General features: G+C 37.7%; 1 protein-coding gene across 1 annotated transcript; it reads right to left on the bottom strand.

The window, feature by feature from the left end:
* Window positions 1-1,174: 1,174 nt before the first annotated feature.
* Window positions 1,175-10,643, bottom strand: LOC104610592 (dimethylallyl, adenosine tRNA methylthiotransferase). The gene is made up of 8 exons (XM_010277295.3): window positions 10,502-10,643; window positions 9,973-10,322; window positions 9,686-9,774; window positions 9,386-9,524; window positions 3,825-3,923; window positions 3,601-3,723; window positions 3,151-3,413; window positions 1,175-1,701 (listed from the first exon to the last, which is right to left on the bottom strand). The coding sequence occupies exons 2-8, from the start codon at window positions 10,127-10,129 to the stop codon at window positions 1,591-1,593; spliced, it is 981 nt and encodes a 326-aa protein (XP_010275597.1). The 5' UTR covers window positions 10,130-10,322; window positions 10,502-10,643; the 3' UTR covers window positions 1,175-1,590.
* Window positions 10,644-16,532: the final 5,889 nt, after the last annotated feature.

The raw sequence follows: 16,532 nt of genomic DNA, 5'->3' as shown, positions 1-16,532 counted from the left end.
TCAGTCTCTTGTGCATTATAATACTTGCTTAACCAATAACCAAATAAGAAACAAAGTAACCACTCAGTGAAAGTATAACACTCCTACAAACTTCGCACATGACTATGAACCAAACCAACTCAGTAGATTCCTATCAATCTAAAGCGCCCAATAGGCTGATTAAAGATTCGTTGAAATTTCTCAAATTTTTTTCTATTGGTTATGGATTTCCAAACGACCCAAATGAACTCATTAAATATTCATATTTCATACTTTTTTATTTGAAAAAACTTCAGCCTGGGAATATGCTCTCACCATCTGTTTTATTATTCAAAAAAAAGTCAAAAACAAATCAAAAGTATCAAATAGCTGTTAAGGAACATAAGCAACTAGAGACTACAGCCACAACAGAAACAGAGACCCTATAAAACTAACCAACAAGGAAAGAAAACGCCGACTAAAACTAGGAAAAGGGAAATAAACTAGACTCGACTACAGCAATCAGCAATTAAGAACCCAGCAGCACTGGAGAAACAACACAATAGAAACTTTCAACAGTATACTTGACCCTGCTTTGAGTAAGAGCTTTTGAAACCCGGCTCTTTAATACTTTATAGCCATAGCTTTCAAAGTGCCAAGGCGAGACTAGGCAATAGAGCGCCTTGTCGCCTAGGCGATAAATTTTTTTAAGTAAAAATCACATATCTTAGGGTAGTTTCCTAGGTTCCATAACCAACTTTCTTTAATAACTATCCATAATTTTCATAAAAAAATTATAAACTTCATGTTTAAGTATAGAAAATCAACATATTTATGAGAAGAAAAAGAAGAAAGGAAAGAAAATTCAAAAAATATAGGGGCTGAACCCCTATTTTTGTTATAGAAAAAGAAGAAAAGAAAAGGTAGAAGAAGAAAAATGTGAAAAAATAAATGTGTTGATTAGACAAAAGGAGTATGTTTGCAGCGACTCCAAAAGGAGTATGTTTGCAGATGCACAGATGCATAGCATATGTTGGCTCATTATCTTTCCTTCCATGGCCTGGAAACAGGGCCTGCCAGAAACTATCACACATGGTCCAAATTGTTTTCTTTTTCTTTTTCTTTTTCTTTTTCGTGTTAGAACATTTGTAACCCGCCCCAGAAACTATGGTGCTCTTGTCAAAATTAGAAACAGGAAAAACCAACAACAAACAAATTCCAAGAACTAAGAACTTGGCATCCACATTAAAGTTAATCAATAATGACAGATTACATTCATCTAAGAATTTTTTGTAGGTCTCAGCACTATGATCGATATCCACAGTACCAAAAACTCCTTCAGCTAGTGCAAGGCTGCTCAACTTAGAAGCCTTGCACAGATCCATGCTCAGTATCACCTTTCTCTTTTTCTTTTCCCTTTTCTTTCTGAAGTGTGGCTTGAACCGCACCTAGTATTGCAAAGAAACATTAAAAACAAGTAGACATGAATGAATGCCAGGGAATACAAACAGTGGTGGGGAGAATGGATCGTCGAAATCAGACTGAATAAGCTTTCCAGTGGATGGTCAAATTTCGTGACCTTTGATCCTCTGAAATTATCTTCAGATTTGCAGCCCTCTCATCACCAATGCCTCATGTACTAACAACACCAGACACCCAAGGAACAATTAAGGGTGCTGTCGGGTGGGCACTTCTATATGAATCAGAATATTTGTCCTTGAAGTTCAATTTAGGTTTCTCTGCCTGTATATAAAAAAAAAAAAATCATAAAGAAAATTCTGTTATACAAAAGAAATCCAAGGCAGGTCTGGTCAAGCAATAATTAGACCTTTTCCAAGATAATCAGATCATAATCCAATCGAAAGGTAACTTCTGATGAGATATTGCCATTTCGAGCAGAAACAAGATGAATACACAACATATGACAAAAATTACTAATGTGTGTCTACGATACCCGGATGCCTGTACCTAGGGCCGTTCCATGTCAGATACTTCAAAAGTGTAAATTCCATATCCAATCATGTCCTTGCCATATTTGGGTAACAATGGAGTAGGGGTATGTGTATATGTGGGGTATATAATAGTGGATTTTGACGTCTTCAACCAAAAATAACCAATTTTTGATAGCCTAGTAAATTGCATTCATCTGGCTAATGTAGGCACAATTTAGGAGAGATACCCAAGTGTAGTACCAACCTTTAGTATGTGAACCAATAGTGTCTTTGATCCTACAAGCAATAAACCCTCCTAGTGAAACCAATACAAATAATAGGAGGTAAAAACTCATTCAAAACTCGCAGGTCAAGCATTGACATCTAAACATCTCATCTCCAAATTCCTCACATGGTAAAACTTAGCACCTGCCACCCCGATACTACCTTGTAGACTCTTCATTCTGAGAAAATATCTCTCAGTTGAGGAAGAGGGATGTACTTGCGAAGTGAAAATTCTTGTCAAATTAATGACACAAAATGGGTGTCCAAACCATCTTAAAACCTGGACCTTAGACTTCCCTCTTCACATCCCTTAAAAGCATTTTCAACAAATAGAAGATGAGATCCCCCTTCAATGAAAGCCCATAGAACAACTACCGCAAAAATAATGTTACAAGCTGCCCAGTAAAGAGTAAAATGAGAAAGAGACAGTGGCATACACCATAAGTACAAGATTTGATCCACTAACCAACTACTTTGAAAAGTAATGATTCGTATTATGTCTTTTCTAATTTGCAACTATACTTAGAATATAAGCTGACACCACAGAGATACCCATGAAACCAATCCCAGTATCCCCTGTATGTACAAATAGGACAGGTCAATCATACACGAAGCTATAAGTTGGTGCAGGTGCAACTATGGGAATATTTCAATACTGGTCCCAGGGATCATGTTCAGAGTCCAGTTTCTTCTCTTGTATGTTTCCTTATACCTCAAAAATGCACCAACAGGAAGGAGCAATTTGTTGCAAGTGAAGACCCCAAAGGAGAAAAAAAATTGGTTCATAAAATGGAAAAAAAGGGTAGGACAGCTCATTTTTTAAGAGATGTGAGACCTTGGAGCTGAATGATTAAACCAGAGCCATTGCTGGCTGCACTCAGGTGGAACAAGGCAGATGATGATAATAAAGTAGTATAATAGCCCATAAACTTGCCAATGAAATAACACAACATAATAGAATAATGCTAAGCCTTACATATTTCAGCCAGCACTCCTGATGCTTGTGTTCATAAATATCTGGTGAATAGCACCCTGTTTCAGATGGGCAATAAACCCATATGTTGCACTTCATTGCACCTCGCTTTGCACGTTTAGCCTGTTCAAGACAAGCCTGACAACAGTCAGCAGCACTTTCCTTGGGGTGAGTGAGGCCCCATCTGACAGCAGCCCCATCATAATCTGTATGAAGCTCAGCATGGCATTCAGGTGGAACTGGCGGACCAGCTAGAACTTCATCATCTGGAGAGAAAGATGCCCCAGAGGTTAAAGAGCATGTACTTGGATATATCCATGCTTTTCACAAAACAATCAGGATGGCTCATGATTTGGGCCAACAGAATGTTAGTATTAAAATGCAGAGATCTGGAAGAGAATGACAGGAAACAGGGTTTGGTCAACATGAGGAAAAAAAAGGATGATTTTTTACCAAGCTCCTCTTCACCCTCTGGTTTATCATCATGTTCATTGTTAACTATCTCAGCTGGTATCCAAAGCCCAATATCTTCCAATAGCATGGTCCACCCAGACTCCAAGGCTCTTATTAGATTCCCTGCAAAAAAGTACCTTCAGTATACAAATAACTGTTAAATCTTTATTTTTCAACTTAATAAATGGAAAATATCACAGATAAGCATAAGCAAGAATATATACTAGCTTCTTTGGCTTGAATGGTTGAATTAAGTGTTTTTTTGCTGCGTATCAGCTGTTTGGCCTCTTTTAATTTTTCCTTGCGCCAGATCTCCACCAACTCTGATCATAAAAACCCAAATCATCAAGTAAATTGGTCAGCATATGGAATCAGGAAGCGGGAAAAAAATAGCAAAATTAAGCATAGCCCTTCAAAGGTTAAATATTTCAGCACATCTGATGATTTAAAACTTCACCAACAGTTTGCCAAGTTGTTGAAAACATCACATGTTAATAGTGAATTGTTCAACAAAGCACGTGAGGATCAAATATTGGCATGTTGAAACAAAGCAAGAACATAACATTTATGGGCTATTTGCCAATATTTATGATTTTGTTTTATTAAAAAAATTGCCACATCAGTAAAAACAAATTTACTGACATGGCAATTGTTTTGTTTTTGAAAAACAGAACCATACATATTTGCAAACACCCCCATAAAGAACAAAAAATAGCGGGATAAGAACCACTGAAAAAATTGTTAGCCAATGCCTATGGGGAGGAAATCATGCACCATACATGGGTTTACTGGTACCTCCTGGACAATGCTTCGATGCAATAAACCAAGCCAAAAGGAAAAGCATTTCCAGTGTCTTGACTATTCATATTTTTTCTGGATGGTAACTTGTTTGTACAGATTATACTTAAGTTTCAATTCTTCTTTCCCTATATTATAACAACTCGTACATGAATTATTCCCCTTCCTGTCTTTATTTTCACCCTATTTTTCTTAAAAGTGTCAAAAAATTGATATGCAAGCACAGCCCTAGTAATACAAGTAGCTATAAAATGAGAATCTTCTCAGCTCTTATAAGCAAGGATTAAAACATCGATACGATACACCCAATACAAAGCATATTGTATTGGTATCAGTGTACCCAAATACACTTAGATACACCAATACAAAGATTTTTTTTTCAAAACTAAAATTTAAAATGATGAAAGGCTCTCCAATACCTATAAAATTAAAAAAAAAAAAAGTAAAAAAAAAATATATAGCATATCGGCCATATCAATACACACTGATACCCTTAAGTGTATAATATTTTATTCCTTGCTTATAAGTAAGGGACAAGAAATTAACTACCTATTATGCACAAACTACCATACTAAGTTCCAAAAACAAGAACCGTGCATGACTACCAAATATTGACTTGAAAATTAACAACCATATACATTTACCAAAAATAAATTAACAACCATATGAAGCTCAATTGCCCTCCTTTCTGGAGGTTTGATTTGCTAGGGACTAGATCTTGAGTCTAAGCGCAGGCCTCGTATAAAGCCCAAAGCCTGGGCTCGAAGCCTAAAGCCCAACCAAGAAATTGGGCAAGAAGATTTTTTATTTTTACTCAACAACAAAACTGATTTATGTATATTAAATGACCTCAAAACCCAAATATACTAAAAGATCTCACTATGGCTTGAGAAAAGAGAAGAGGAACAAAGAAAAAATATATTATATATTTGTTTATTATACAAAATATTATCAGGGCGGATTTTTCTAAGAAAGCCTGAGCCCTACCCAAAAAGTGTTGGACCTAGTGCTTTGGGCCTAAGCCCAAGCCTGTGGGCCTAAAATCTAATGTTCAAAGATTCAGACTGGGCATAGAACTTATATTACAAGTCATACAAATACCATATATAATATGTTTTACAACGTTTAATATACTTAAATATGGTGTGTGGATGACAAGTTCCTTAATTTTTAAAACAAATAACTAGGGTTTAAGTCTTTTAATTTACATTTTCTTTAAAATACATGCATAATAAAAGTAATATGTACAGTAAATAGTAATTAATTAAAACAAGTCAAGAGGTGGACTAATGGTAATTAAGAAATATATGAAAATAAGAGGTCATGGGTTCAAATCTTATTAAACACATTTTAAAATGTGAATTGATTAAAGACCCGGGCAGTTTCCTTAAACCGAGACCAGTTCACCGGTTTTCTGGTTAAACCAAATGGTCATCCAGTTTTCACTGGTTTTAGCAAAAGTGGTTATTGGGGTAAGACTGAACCGAACAAGGTCCTGGGCCACAGTTTAACCTGTCCAACTGGCTGGTCTGGTCCGGTTTTCTAAACACTGTAAAATCCAGTCCAAGCCTGACCAAAAACAGGCTGGGTCAGCCTGTGAGGCTACCCTGCCCATGAACAGGTCTACTGGGGACCATAACCAATTTTTAATTGATAGTCGTACCTTCACTTGGGTGATCCAAACCCGAGAGAATCATCTATAGCTACAGTATTGGTATATTTTCAGATCTAAATTGCAAGTTTACTGCCCATGAATTGTTAAGGATTGCTTGATCATTATTTAGTGTAAGCTGTTTTTTTCTTCTTTTTTTTTTTTTGTTGCTTTGAAGCATAATATAGAATAGAATTTCACTCATTGCTACTGAGATGGATAATGCAACAAATGAATGGTTAGGACTTACCTGATCATTATTTTCATTTTTTTTTCCCAATCCTAAGTAGTTAATACATGGACATTTTGCTAGATTCGTAATCTAGCAAACAGATCCAGATAGAGATTAAACATAGGCAAGCAGGGTTGGGTTTATGACCAACCCCAAGATTTGGTTCCCCAGCCTGATGCCCAGTTGATGCAGGAGCTAAAGAGTCAAAATTGGAATTTTATGGTTCTACATCACCAGCACAATCTGAGGTAAAGCCCAAGGTCAGCTCAGCCTGAGCTAAACCCTAGCTCAAGCCATGTGAACTGCACAGATTGATCAGATTTAGGGATTTTCTGTTATTTCTTTATGAGTATTTTCTACCCTTCTTCCAATCAGTGACAAAGCCACCATTAGACATTAGAGGATAGTTGTTTTCTCTTTCTTTTTCTGTAGTTAGGCTACATGTCTTAGTTTTTTTTTTTCTTCATCTTACTTGGGGCTTTTGCTCTTTCTCGTATATGCTTTTCTTCTAGTTTCTCCTCCATCAATAAATTCTTTGTTCTCCATTATTGGTGAACAAATAACAGAGATATTTTCAGCCAATGGAAAGTACCAAAATTTTGTGAAACAACAGGGAAAAAAATGTCTCAGCAAAAGCCACTCAAATGCATCCACAAAGTTCAAAACTGAAGTAGCTCATCACAAAGTGGAAGGAATATTAAACCAAGGTTGTAAATGAAGCCAAGACTGAGCCTTGAGTTGAGCTCATTTTGCTAAATGAGCCTGAGCCAAGTTTGGGTGGGCTAGACTAGATTTAATCTTGGCTCACTTAAATATTATAAGATATAAAAAAGCCCATTAACCAATGTCGGTCCCAGCTATATGGGGTCTTTTGGGAGGCAGGGACTGGAATATGGACCTAACTTTCAGCATTTACTTCCATGAAGTGGATACTCTCAGCAAATATGCACTTTCAAGTTCTCAAATATACTATAACATATATCATGAATATTCATAAAAAAAAACATATATCATGAATAATTAAATTAATATATTGCAAAAGATAAATATAAATGTTATAACCTTTTTGTTTTTTTCTTTATTTTAATGTGTCTGTCTATAAATTTACCATATAATGGTGATACTTGCCTTGGCTTGACGTCCAGGACATAAAAGTTACACCAGAATATTTTAAAGTATCATATGGCGCTACAAGAATGAAATGAAGAAATTTAGTTGGTTGACAAGGAATATGTTGGTCTCTGTACAGTGGGTGGGGAGATCAGCAAATACTTTGTCCGATGTGTTAGCCAAGCAAGGGGTAAATAGGGAAGAATTGTTTTGGGCTCAGCTGTGATTCCTGTATTTCTTTCCTAGTTTACTTGTAAGATTCAAGGAGGGGCTGCAGCTCGCGCCTCTCCCTGGGATGTTGTATGAATTTACAACTCTAAATCAGCTTCTGAATTAATAAATTTACTATTATTCATCAAAAAAATATTTTAAAGTATCATATAATATCAATGCTTGCAATCATTAGTTGTCTAAATATTTTAATCCTTAAATCTAATCACTGAGTTAAGACATTTAACGAAGTACAGAAGAAGAGGTTTTAAAATCTAAATGTCTTTTCATCTTTTTATCCTTCCATCTTTACTTGCACGCATGCATTTCTTTTATCAATAACTGCACCATTTTATTAAAGATTAAAAGAACAACAGAACAAAGACGGGGAAAGATAAGCTCTCTTCACTCTCCCCAAAAGGAAATCCAATTACAATAAAGCCCAAAAAAATTTATCTCTTCCCACCCCTTGTTTCTCTAGCATCAGCAAAGAATTAGCACTTGTTTTGACCCACTGCAACCTTACTTCCATATGACTATATCTTGGGTTACCCACTTAAATCTCCTTATTTCATTAGCATAGCACCAAAAACCATCTTCCTTCTTCACTTGCACACATACATGGCACTTGCCCTTACGTAGATAGAAAATTATAGATAGGTATGGACTATGGCCTCAAAACATGGTCTCTAAAATTTGAGCTGCAATGCTCCTAAAATTTAAATATTGTGTAAAATAAGAACTGAGCCTGAGCTTGGCTAAATAGACCTGAGCTCAAGTATTAATTTGCAAACCCAAGCTGAGTGGCTGAGACCAGTTCAATTCAACTTCTTTAGAACCCCATGTTAAATCATAGGTTTACAATATTCAAGTAGTCCAATTATGCAAATCCTTCTAGATAATTTACAGGAATCTAGTGATCATAAGAGGTAATGGTGTATGAGTATGACCACGAGTCTGCTAAATTGCTTTGTTCCTCTTTGAGTAAATGTAGTGCAGCATGATGCATTCAGCTAAAATTCTGAATATGCTTTGCAAATATTCTTGCATTTAACTTGACCCAGCAATGCTAGAAAAATTCAAGGCTATTTTCTTGATCCAGGAATTTCCTATAAAATCAATAACTTGACTGTTCTTTACTTGTCCTTTTTGGACACACATCATTAACTTGATCATTCACTGATGTGCAGATAGTAGAAATCATGGCCAAATCATGCAAGTTCTCAATTTATGTGAGCATATGGAGCACATTACTATGCAAAAGAGAAATGGTTAGACTTTTCAGTATAAGGCCTCTGGCATCCCACTAATCACAGGGAATTGGGGAGAATTAAATATTGACCTGCTCAAAGATTAGGCCTCTAGTTTTCTTATTAATTTAAAATAAAATGACAACAGGTGCAGAACATCTTTCCTGAAATATTTGATCACTGACTCTTAGACTCCATAGAAAATAATAAACAAGCCATTGCAAGTCACAGTTAATTTTAGAGTGATGATTATTAGATGATAGGATAAATGAGGAGAGGCCAACATGAGCAAAAACCTACAGAGACACGCAGTAGTGGTAGCAATTTGACCTCTTGTGACTATAGAAGCATTCTAGTTAATGAAGATATAGCATTTCTTGTCTGGTTTCCAATTGAAGCATTCTAGTTAATGAAGGTACAGCATTTTTCGTCTGGTTTGCAATTGCAAGTCAAAAATAAACTCCAATAAAACTAAAGCACAATCTCCCGTCCAGAAAAATCAAAGGCATAATAGTGGAGAAAAATCACACCCACCTCGCTGTTCGCTCACATTTGCATTGGCATTCAGCCCTTTCAACCGCTGCAGAATCTCAATGGTTATCTTCTGTTTCATGGGAATGGATAATTCTACTACACTTTTTTCTCTGGAAAATTCCCCTTTCATTTCCTTCACCTTTTACCCACACATAAAAAGCAACTCAGGAGATCAATTTTAATCAATAATGAAACTAGAAAACTCAAAGTACTCAACTCCAAAATTTACAAAATCACCTTAGGAAATATCAAACAGTAACAGCACCAAAACAAATCCCGGAACCAAAATACGGATCTTACCAATCTAACAAGTTCTATGGGTTCTGACGCCTTTCGAATCCGAATCGAATCCTGCATTTTCCTAATCTGATCTGGAGTATATTTAAGAACTGAAAACACAGAAAGTCCCTTTCAACAAACAGGCACCAAAAAGTACAGAACAGCGTAAATCGCAAAATGGGTTTTTTGCATTACAAGCGAATCGGAAAAATCTGAAAATGGGTTCTTCACAAAAGCCAAATCATAACCGAGAAAACACAGATATTAGCTATCATGACATGGATATTGTCGGTTGAAAACAAACCTACCGTTGGGTGGGGCATTATTGAAGACATAGACGGAGGAGCAGAGGGTGTAGAGAACGTAAAGAGCTGCAACAATGTTGATACAACAGATGATGACAGTGGTTCTCTTATAAGAACACCATTTCCCTCTCCCTTGGTATCCCAATTCTACCCTCGCCATGTCTCTCTGTCGTCCGCTTCGCTTTCCTCTTCATACCATCATCCCTCCCTCTGCTTCGCCCAACACGGAAAGAATCATTCTAAGGACCCTTCCAGATTTCCTGGTGCCGGACGAAGTGGTGGAGCAATCCCGGTGAAAGAAACACGCTTCTTGTGCAAAGAAAAGAGAATGGGTGTGACGTTCACCTGAGAAGCTAAAAAAGAAAAACAAAAGAAAAAAAAAAAAAAAAAAAAAAAACACAGTGAAGGCCTAATACAGTATTTTTGTTCTATTTCTATCCTGGAGTTTCGGGAACTTGGGGGGTCAGTGACTTTGTGCTAACTGTTAACTGCTAACTTCTACCGAAATAAACTATTAACTGCTAACGCATACCTTATTTCTTAATTGTTAAAATGAGATAGTGTTGTCTTTCGGACAACCCACAGTATGTCTTAGTCGCATATTGAGATTTTGAGAACACGAGATGTTCCCAATACATATGGGATTGATGGGATATATAGCTGTGAGGTGATGATATTAGGAGTACTCTTTGATAAGCAGATATCAATTTGATCCTTATGGAACTGAAAAGGTAAAGTGCCTAAAAAGTTTTAACCAATCCCGATACCATGAAACGTTCCCGGCATGCATTGGGAACATCTCCCGAATTTATCATGGGGAGATGTTAACAATACACGGATGGAAGATGTTGTGGGAAGCTTTGTGAGGTGTCAATCTGATCACTCAATATTAATTTGGGTGTTTGCATCTCATAGTCACAAAGACCCTACAAATTCACTTCTCCGCCCAGCACGTTCCAATAGTGTCCTGGGAATCTCTCAATGACATACGGGAGATGTTCCCAATGCATGTTGAGATATGCTGTGGGGTATTTTGTAAGGCACCCTCTCTGGGGTATAGATGTGAATTCAGACCCTACCCATACATCACCGCTGGTGCATATTTAGAACCATGGTTTTAAAAAACAATCTAGAGATGAAACTGTTTTGGCCACCGGTTTCTAGGTTGATAGTTCGGCCATCCGGTTTGAATGGACAGCCCGTTTTGATAACAAAAATTTTAAAATAATTAAAAATAAAAAATAGTTAAAAACCATTGAATGGATCGACGGTTTGATCGTCTGGATCAATGGGTCATTGACCGATTCAACGGTTTTTGATCAATGACCGGATTTAGGATAAAACAGAACTGGTTGCCTTGATGGTTCTCGGGCTAAACGGTCCAACTGTCCAGATCAACAACAATTTGAAAACCACGTTCAGAACATCTCACGTATTTACATGTTACCATTCAGGGGAGATATTCTCTATGCACATCAGTATTGTTTTGTGGATGGATGTGGGTAAGAGATCTGGATTGTGAATTTGGTGCTCATTTGGGAGCACCCCAGATCTACTACCCACAAATTGTTTTCACATATTCGAGTGAACACCACGGCCATGTATTGTAATGTTCCATCGTAGAGATCTGAGAACAACTTGTGGGGTAGCTGATATCAGCCCATTTGGAAGGTCTTTCGGGACAAGTTTTATGATGTTCCAAAGTGGATTCAACGTGCAAACTTCTGAAGTTAGATGAAAATACGGAAAGCTAACATGAATGACAGAATTGTGACTTAAGGTAAAACTACTGTAAGGCTATGTTTGGTTTGAAGGAAAAAGTAGGGATACATTTCCCTTCCTTTCCCTACTTTTTCCTTCAAACCAAACACAGTCTAAATAGCTTATTTGGAATATGGATGCTCAACCTAAGCAGCTTTTAATTAATACAGCAGAAACCGTTCCAAACAAGCCTTGGATGAATACCAGTTAATTCATAATTCGTTATCACTTTTTTGGACCATCTTGGCAACAAATGGGACTCTTGGAAATTATAAAGGCATTTAGGCATCCCTTTTGAATTTGAAACGTTTTAAGTTGAGGGTGTTTTCGGTAATTAGAAAATTGGATCATAATGGCCAGAGAGAATGATGAGCGGGATGGAGCAAATGTCAAAGTCTCAAAGAGTCACAGATCAACGAGGTTAGAGATGGACTTTCGGTGGACCAACATTACAAAAAGTGAGGAGAAACAAACATAAAAAATAAGTAAATTAGATTATTTTAATAGTAAAAATAAATTAATTAAATGAAAGGACTTGATCAATGCGTGAAGTGTTGGGCTTTATGGAAAATTATATTATATTTATAATCTTATAATAAATACTGGTGTGATGCGTGAGATTTTTTAATCGAATTGAAAATTAGAGTTAATGGGAGCCCTAGCTACTTATAAATACTTTACCACAAAATTTCATTATAGATATCTCCTATTTAATTCTTATCACATTAAGATTTTAATTTGGGCTATCTTATTGGCCAAAATATTCATTTCTTAAATGCCCTTGATCATATCATTTATGAACTAATCAAACCCCATCAAGTGATCCAAGAGACCAATACCTTGAAAAACCTCATTGTCATCATCTGATTTTTGCTCAATTCGTCGTCGAAACCCCAATTTACCTCAAACACCCAATCAGATCGTTTTGATCCTTCTGAAGTACCTAAAAATCCCCGAACACCGTCATTAGACTTAGGACCTCCTAAAATATCTACCCCTGAAATGTCAACTCAAGATTCCCCTCCATTTTTTTTATCAAACCAAGATTTTCTTTCAAACCCTCTCATTAGCTTGAAGCACCCACAACCCAAATCTCCTTGATCCTAATACCTCTGGATCAATTAGACCATATAATTGAACCCTAGACACAAAAAACATCTACCCATAAATTTTCAACCTAAAATTCCCCCATTTGCCCCATCATCGAACAAATATTCCATTTCGAATGCTCTGGTTGACCCAAATTTTCATGATTTTGGCCCTCCAAAATCAATCAAATGTTTCCATAAGATCCTAGACACTTTAAAAATCCTATCCTAGACACTACTCCTCTATATTTGCCTAATTCGAGCCTATTCATGCCAATCTAACCCCACCAATTGGTTCAAAATGCCTATAAACTGCACCCTGTAGAGGACTTAGCCTTTCAGAGGATGAGAACTTAGCTTTTTGTAGAGTTTCCCACAAACGGCGCCAAATGATGTAGCACGATCTAGTTGCTCCCTGTTGGAGGTGATCTGGCTTCCAGTTGGATGGCGGACTAGGTTGATCTGTAAGAAGAGGATCAAAGAACCCGGGGTGGCTAACCCGACGATATCGCTCCGATGCTTAAGTTAGCAAACTTGTTGCGAGCTAAAAATTGCTGAGAATATTGAGAGCTAGAGAGCAGGGAAATCATGCGTACCTTGTGCCCTCAGGGTTGGAAACTTTATTTATTTGAGTCCTCGTGGGTTTTGCAGAGCGGTTCTGGGATCCTCGTCACGATGAGATCCGTTTCCGCGTTAATTGAGGGATAACATTGCCAATTGATAAGGCTTATCAATTCCACCCGAACCAGGCGGGGGGAAGATAAGGCCTACCGTTACGAGGTGTGATCCCGTGAGGCTTGAAATCTGATGGAAAGATTTTCGGGGTCGCCATGTAGTAGTCTAAGTCAGTATCCCCGAACTGATGCTCTTTAGTTCCAAACTGGGGTGAACGCCGAAGTGCCTTGGGAGTGAGGTGGTCCTGTTGCGATCTTGTACCGAAGTGACCTCGTCCTGAGGTGACCCGTGCCGAGGTGGCTTGATTATCCGAACTAGAAAGTGAGAGCTTTTAATTTCTAAAAGGTGAGAACTTAGCTTTCTAGAAGATGACTTAGCCTTTCAAAGGATGAGAACTTAGCTTTTTATAGCATTTCCCACCAATGGCGCCAAATGATGTAGCACAATCTAGCTGCTCCCTGATGGAGGTGATCTGGCTTCCAGTTGGATGGCGAACTAGGTTGATCTACAAGAGGAGGATCAGAGAACTCGGGGTGGCTAATCCAGTGAGGTTGCTCTGATGCTTAAGTCAGTATCCCCATGGTATACTGCGTGCTAAAAATCATAAAGTATGAGAGCTACAATATGCTTACTTGCCCCCCCCCCCATGCCATTGGGGTTGGTGCCTTTATATAGGCATAATTTGGCGTGGGCTTCACACACCACATCCGAGATTTCCAAGAGGTCGTCTAAGTGGTCCAAGATTCTCGGAGGCAACCGCCATGCATGTTGACCACCCTCCGGATCGTTCGGTATGTGGGCCAACTTCCAAAGATCATGGGAGTGTTTGGATATGCATGCCGAATTTTTCGACGAGCACGTCTCGTAGGTCGCCAAGTTGGCACCTGTGCCAGGCCACCAGTTCGACGCCTGTGTCAGGCCGCCAGGTTGGCGCCTGTGCCACGCCGCTAGTTGGGACACCATCACCTTAGCTAAGGCAACTTGTTGCCTAAATAGTTTCGGGTGTCATCTAATTGTTCTGAGATGCTATATATCACAATATCATCGGAGGGTCAAATCTGCCCTCATCAGGGCCCGTATTTGTCTATGCTTCAAGCTCAATGGATTTTCTTATAAAGAGGCATATTAGAGAATAATTGATTCCTCAACAATTTGCACAATCGTTGAGATTTGCGTTAGTGAGAACAAGCAATGATGCTAATTCTGATGCTATTATATAAAATTGGGATTCAAGGTGCAGATCCATAACAAACCACTCTACTAATCAAAACCAAAATATACAGACCCAAATTAGGGTAAATGGGGTTGACCCTGACCCGAACCATGCTAACGGCAGCATTTCAATTCTAGTGGGGTACTGGCCAAAATCAGCTTTTTTTAGAGTTGGCAAGTTGAAGCCTAAGGTCCATCTCACCTGGACTAGGAGTTCTTGTATTGTGGTACATATGACGCATGCCCACATGAAATTAGTCGACCTAAGACTGATTAAAGTGACGTTTGTCCCCCTTGATTGAATTGAATGGCTGAATGGTGGTGGTATGACAGGTAGGCATGACTGATTCCAACCCATCAACTCGATTGAATTATGCACTGTCGATCTTCATTCTTTACCTACTCACTTGGGCTGGGCCCCCAACACAATCGAAGATTATATTCATTAAGGTGGCATTAGTTGGTTGTTTGTAACGGGAAATAGATCTGTTTACGGGCCAGGCTTTGGGCCTGATTTATACTATCTCGGATTTGGGCTTAGGGTTAGGCCTTATTCAAATTTTTGCAAAAGTTAAGTTTGAATTTGGCTCATGAGTAGGTCTAATGGAAAATGGAATAGGGAGTATTCATAGTCATTACTATTACTTGGTTAGGGTTGGGTTGGGGTTTGTGATTCTCGATTCTATAAAGTTTAGCATTGAATTAAGGGAAAATTTTCGATTAATACCTTATACTTTGGGCTTAGTGTCACTTTGGTCCCTGAATTTTAAAGTATGATAATTTAGTTCCTGAACTTTTAAAATGTGTCAATCCAGTACCTACTATTAACCAGCCTTAAGTGGCATTTGAAAAGAAATAAATATCTTTTAAGTGTCATCTAATATTTTTATCAACCATTGTTAACCAAAAAACGAACAATCTCAAATCATTGCCTTTTCTATTGAAAGCTTTAGAATTAATCATTTTTTATCAATATTTGAATAATTAATAAAAAATAGACAACACTCAGAAGAATACTTATGTTTTTCATCAAATGTCAAAATATACTAAATTGATACTCTTTATATCGTATTTTAAAATTAAAAAAAGATGTGAACCAGCCTGCCAAGTGTAAAGCCGACCGTCCAGGCTCAAGACTAATGAACGTATGATTAATCATTCAACGCAAGGGGGCGGGTCCCATATCATAGGACAGGGGTGAGGAACCCACTACAAAATTCTCTTCCCATCTAAGTTAATAAAGTACAAGAAGAGAAGAGAGGCAGAAACACGTACAAATTGTTTGTCTTGCTGGTGCAGGCACACCTCGTAACTGGTGCGTACGTATTTAGTGTGTATTGGGCTATTAACCAACTCGTTGGGTGCTGTCTCAACTCTCCACTTGTGTTGTGGCTTGTGGGTTTATATTAAATAAATTAATTGATTATTTAAATCCCTGAAATCTTCACAGCAGAGGTCAGGATGTCCAGCTGCAACGGTGAGACCGGCCGAAAGGACAATCCGAACCAGAGAGAATGTGGAAACAGCCAGCGGAATCATTCAATGGATGTACAAAGAAATATGTTGTGAGGATTTCCAATTTGCATGCAGTATCAATGAAAATCTGATTAAGGATTCCAAATGTCTATTCAGAAGAAAGAAGAATTGTTGAATTGGCTTTAATTTGGTGATTCGGTGGGTTGAGAAAATGAGTCGCAAATTTTAATAAAAAATACCTACGTTTGCCCTCCATATAAAAAAGCATTTCATTTTGGCCAATCTCATTGACCCATACATGCAAAACCACTGTATATATTCAAGTCCATCTCCACCCTTCATTTTTTATCC

The sequence above is a fragment of the Nelumbo nucifera genome, chromosome 1 (genome assembly GCF_055504915.1).
Source record: "Nelumbo nucifera cultivar China Antique chromosome 1, China Antique-T2T, whole genome shotgun sequence".
Lineage (NCBI taxonomy): Eukaryota > Viridiplantae > Streptophyta > Magnoliopsida > Proteales > Nelumbonaceae > Nelumbo > Nelumbo nucifera.
The sequence above is the reverse complement of the archived record's forward strand: the minus strand, read 5'-3'. Positions and strand labels throughout refer to the sequence as shown.

Excerpts from the sequence above, each read along its gene's own strand:
- LOC104610592 (XM_010277295.3), bottom strand. The coding sequence starts at position 10,129 with ATGGCGAGGGTAGAATTGGGATACCAAGGGAGAGGGAAATGGTGTTCT. Across the intron at positions 9,775-9,972 it reads CAATAATGCCCCACCCAACG|TTCTTAAATATACTCCAGAT; the intron begins GTAGGTTTGTTT and ends CTGTGTTTTCAG. Across the intron at positions 1,702-3,150 it reads AGGAGTGCTGGCTGAAATAT|GCAGAGAAACCTAAATTGAA; the intron begins GTAAGGCTTAGC and ends TTTTATATACAG.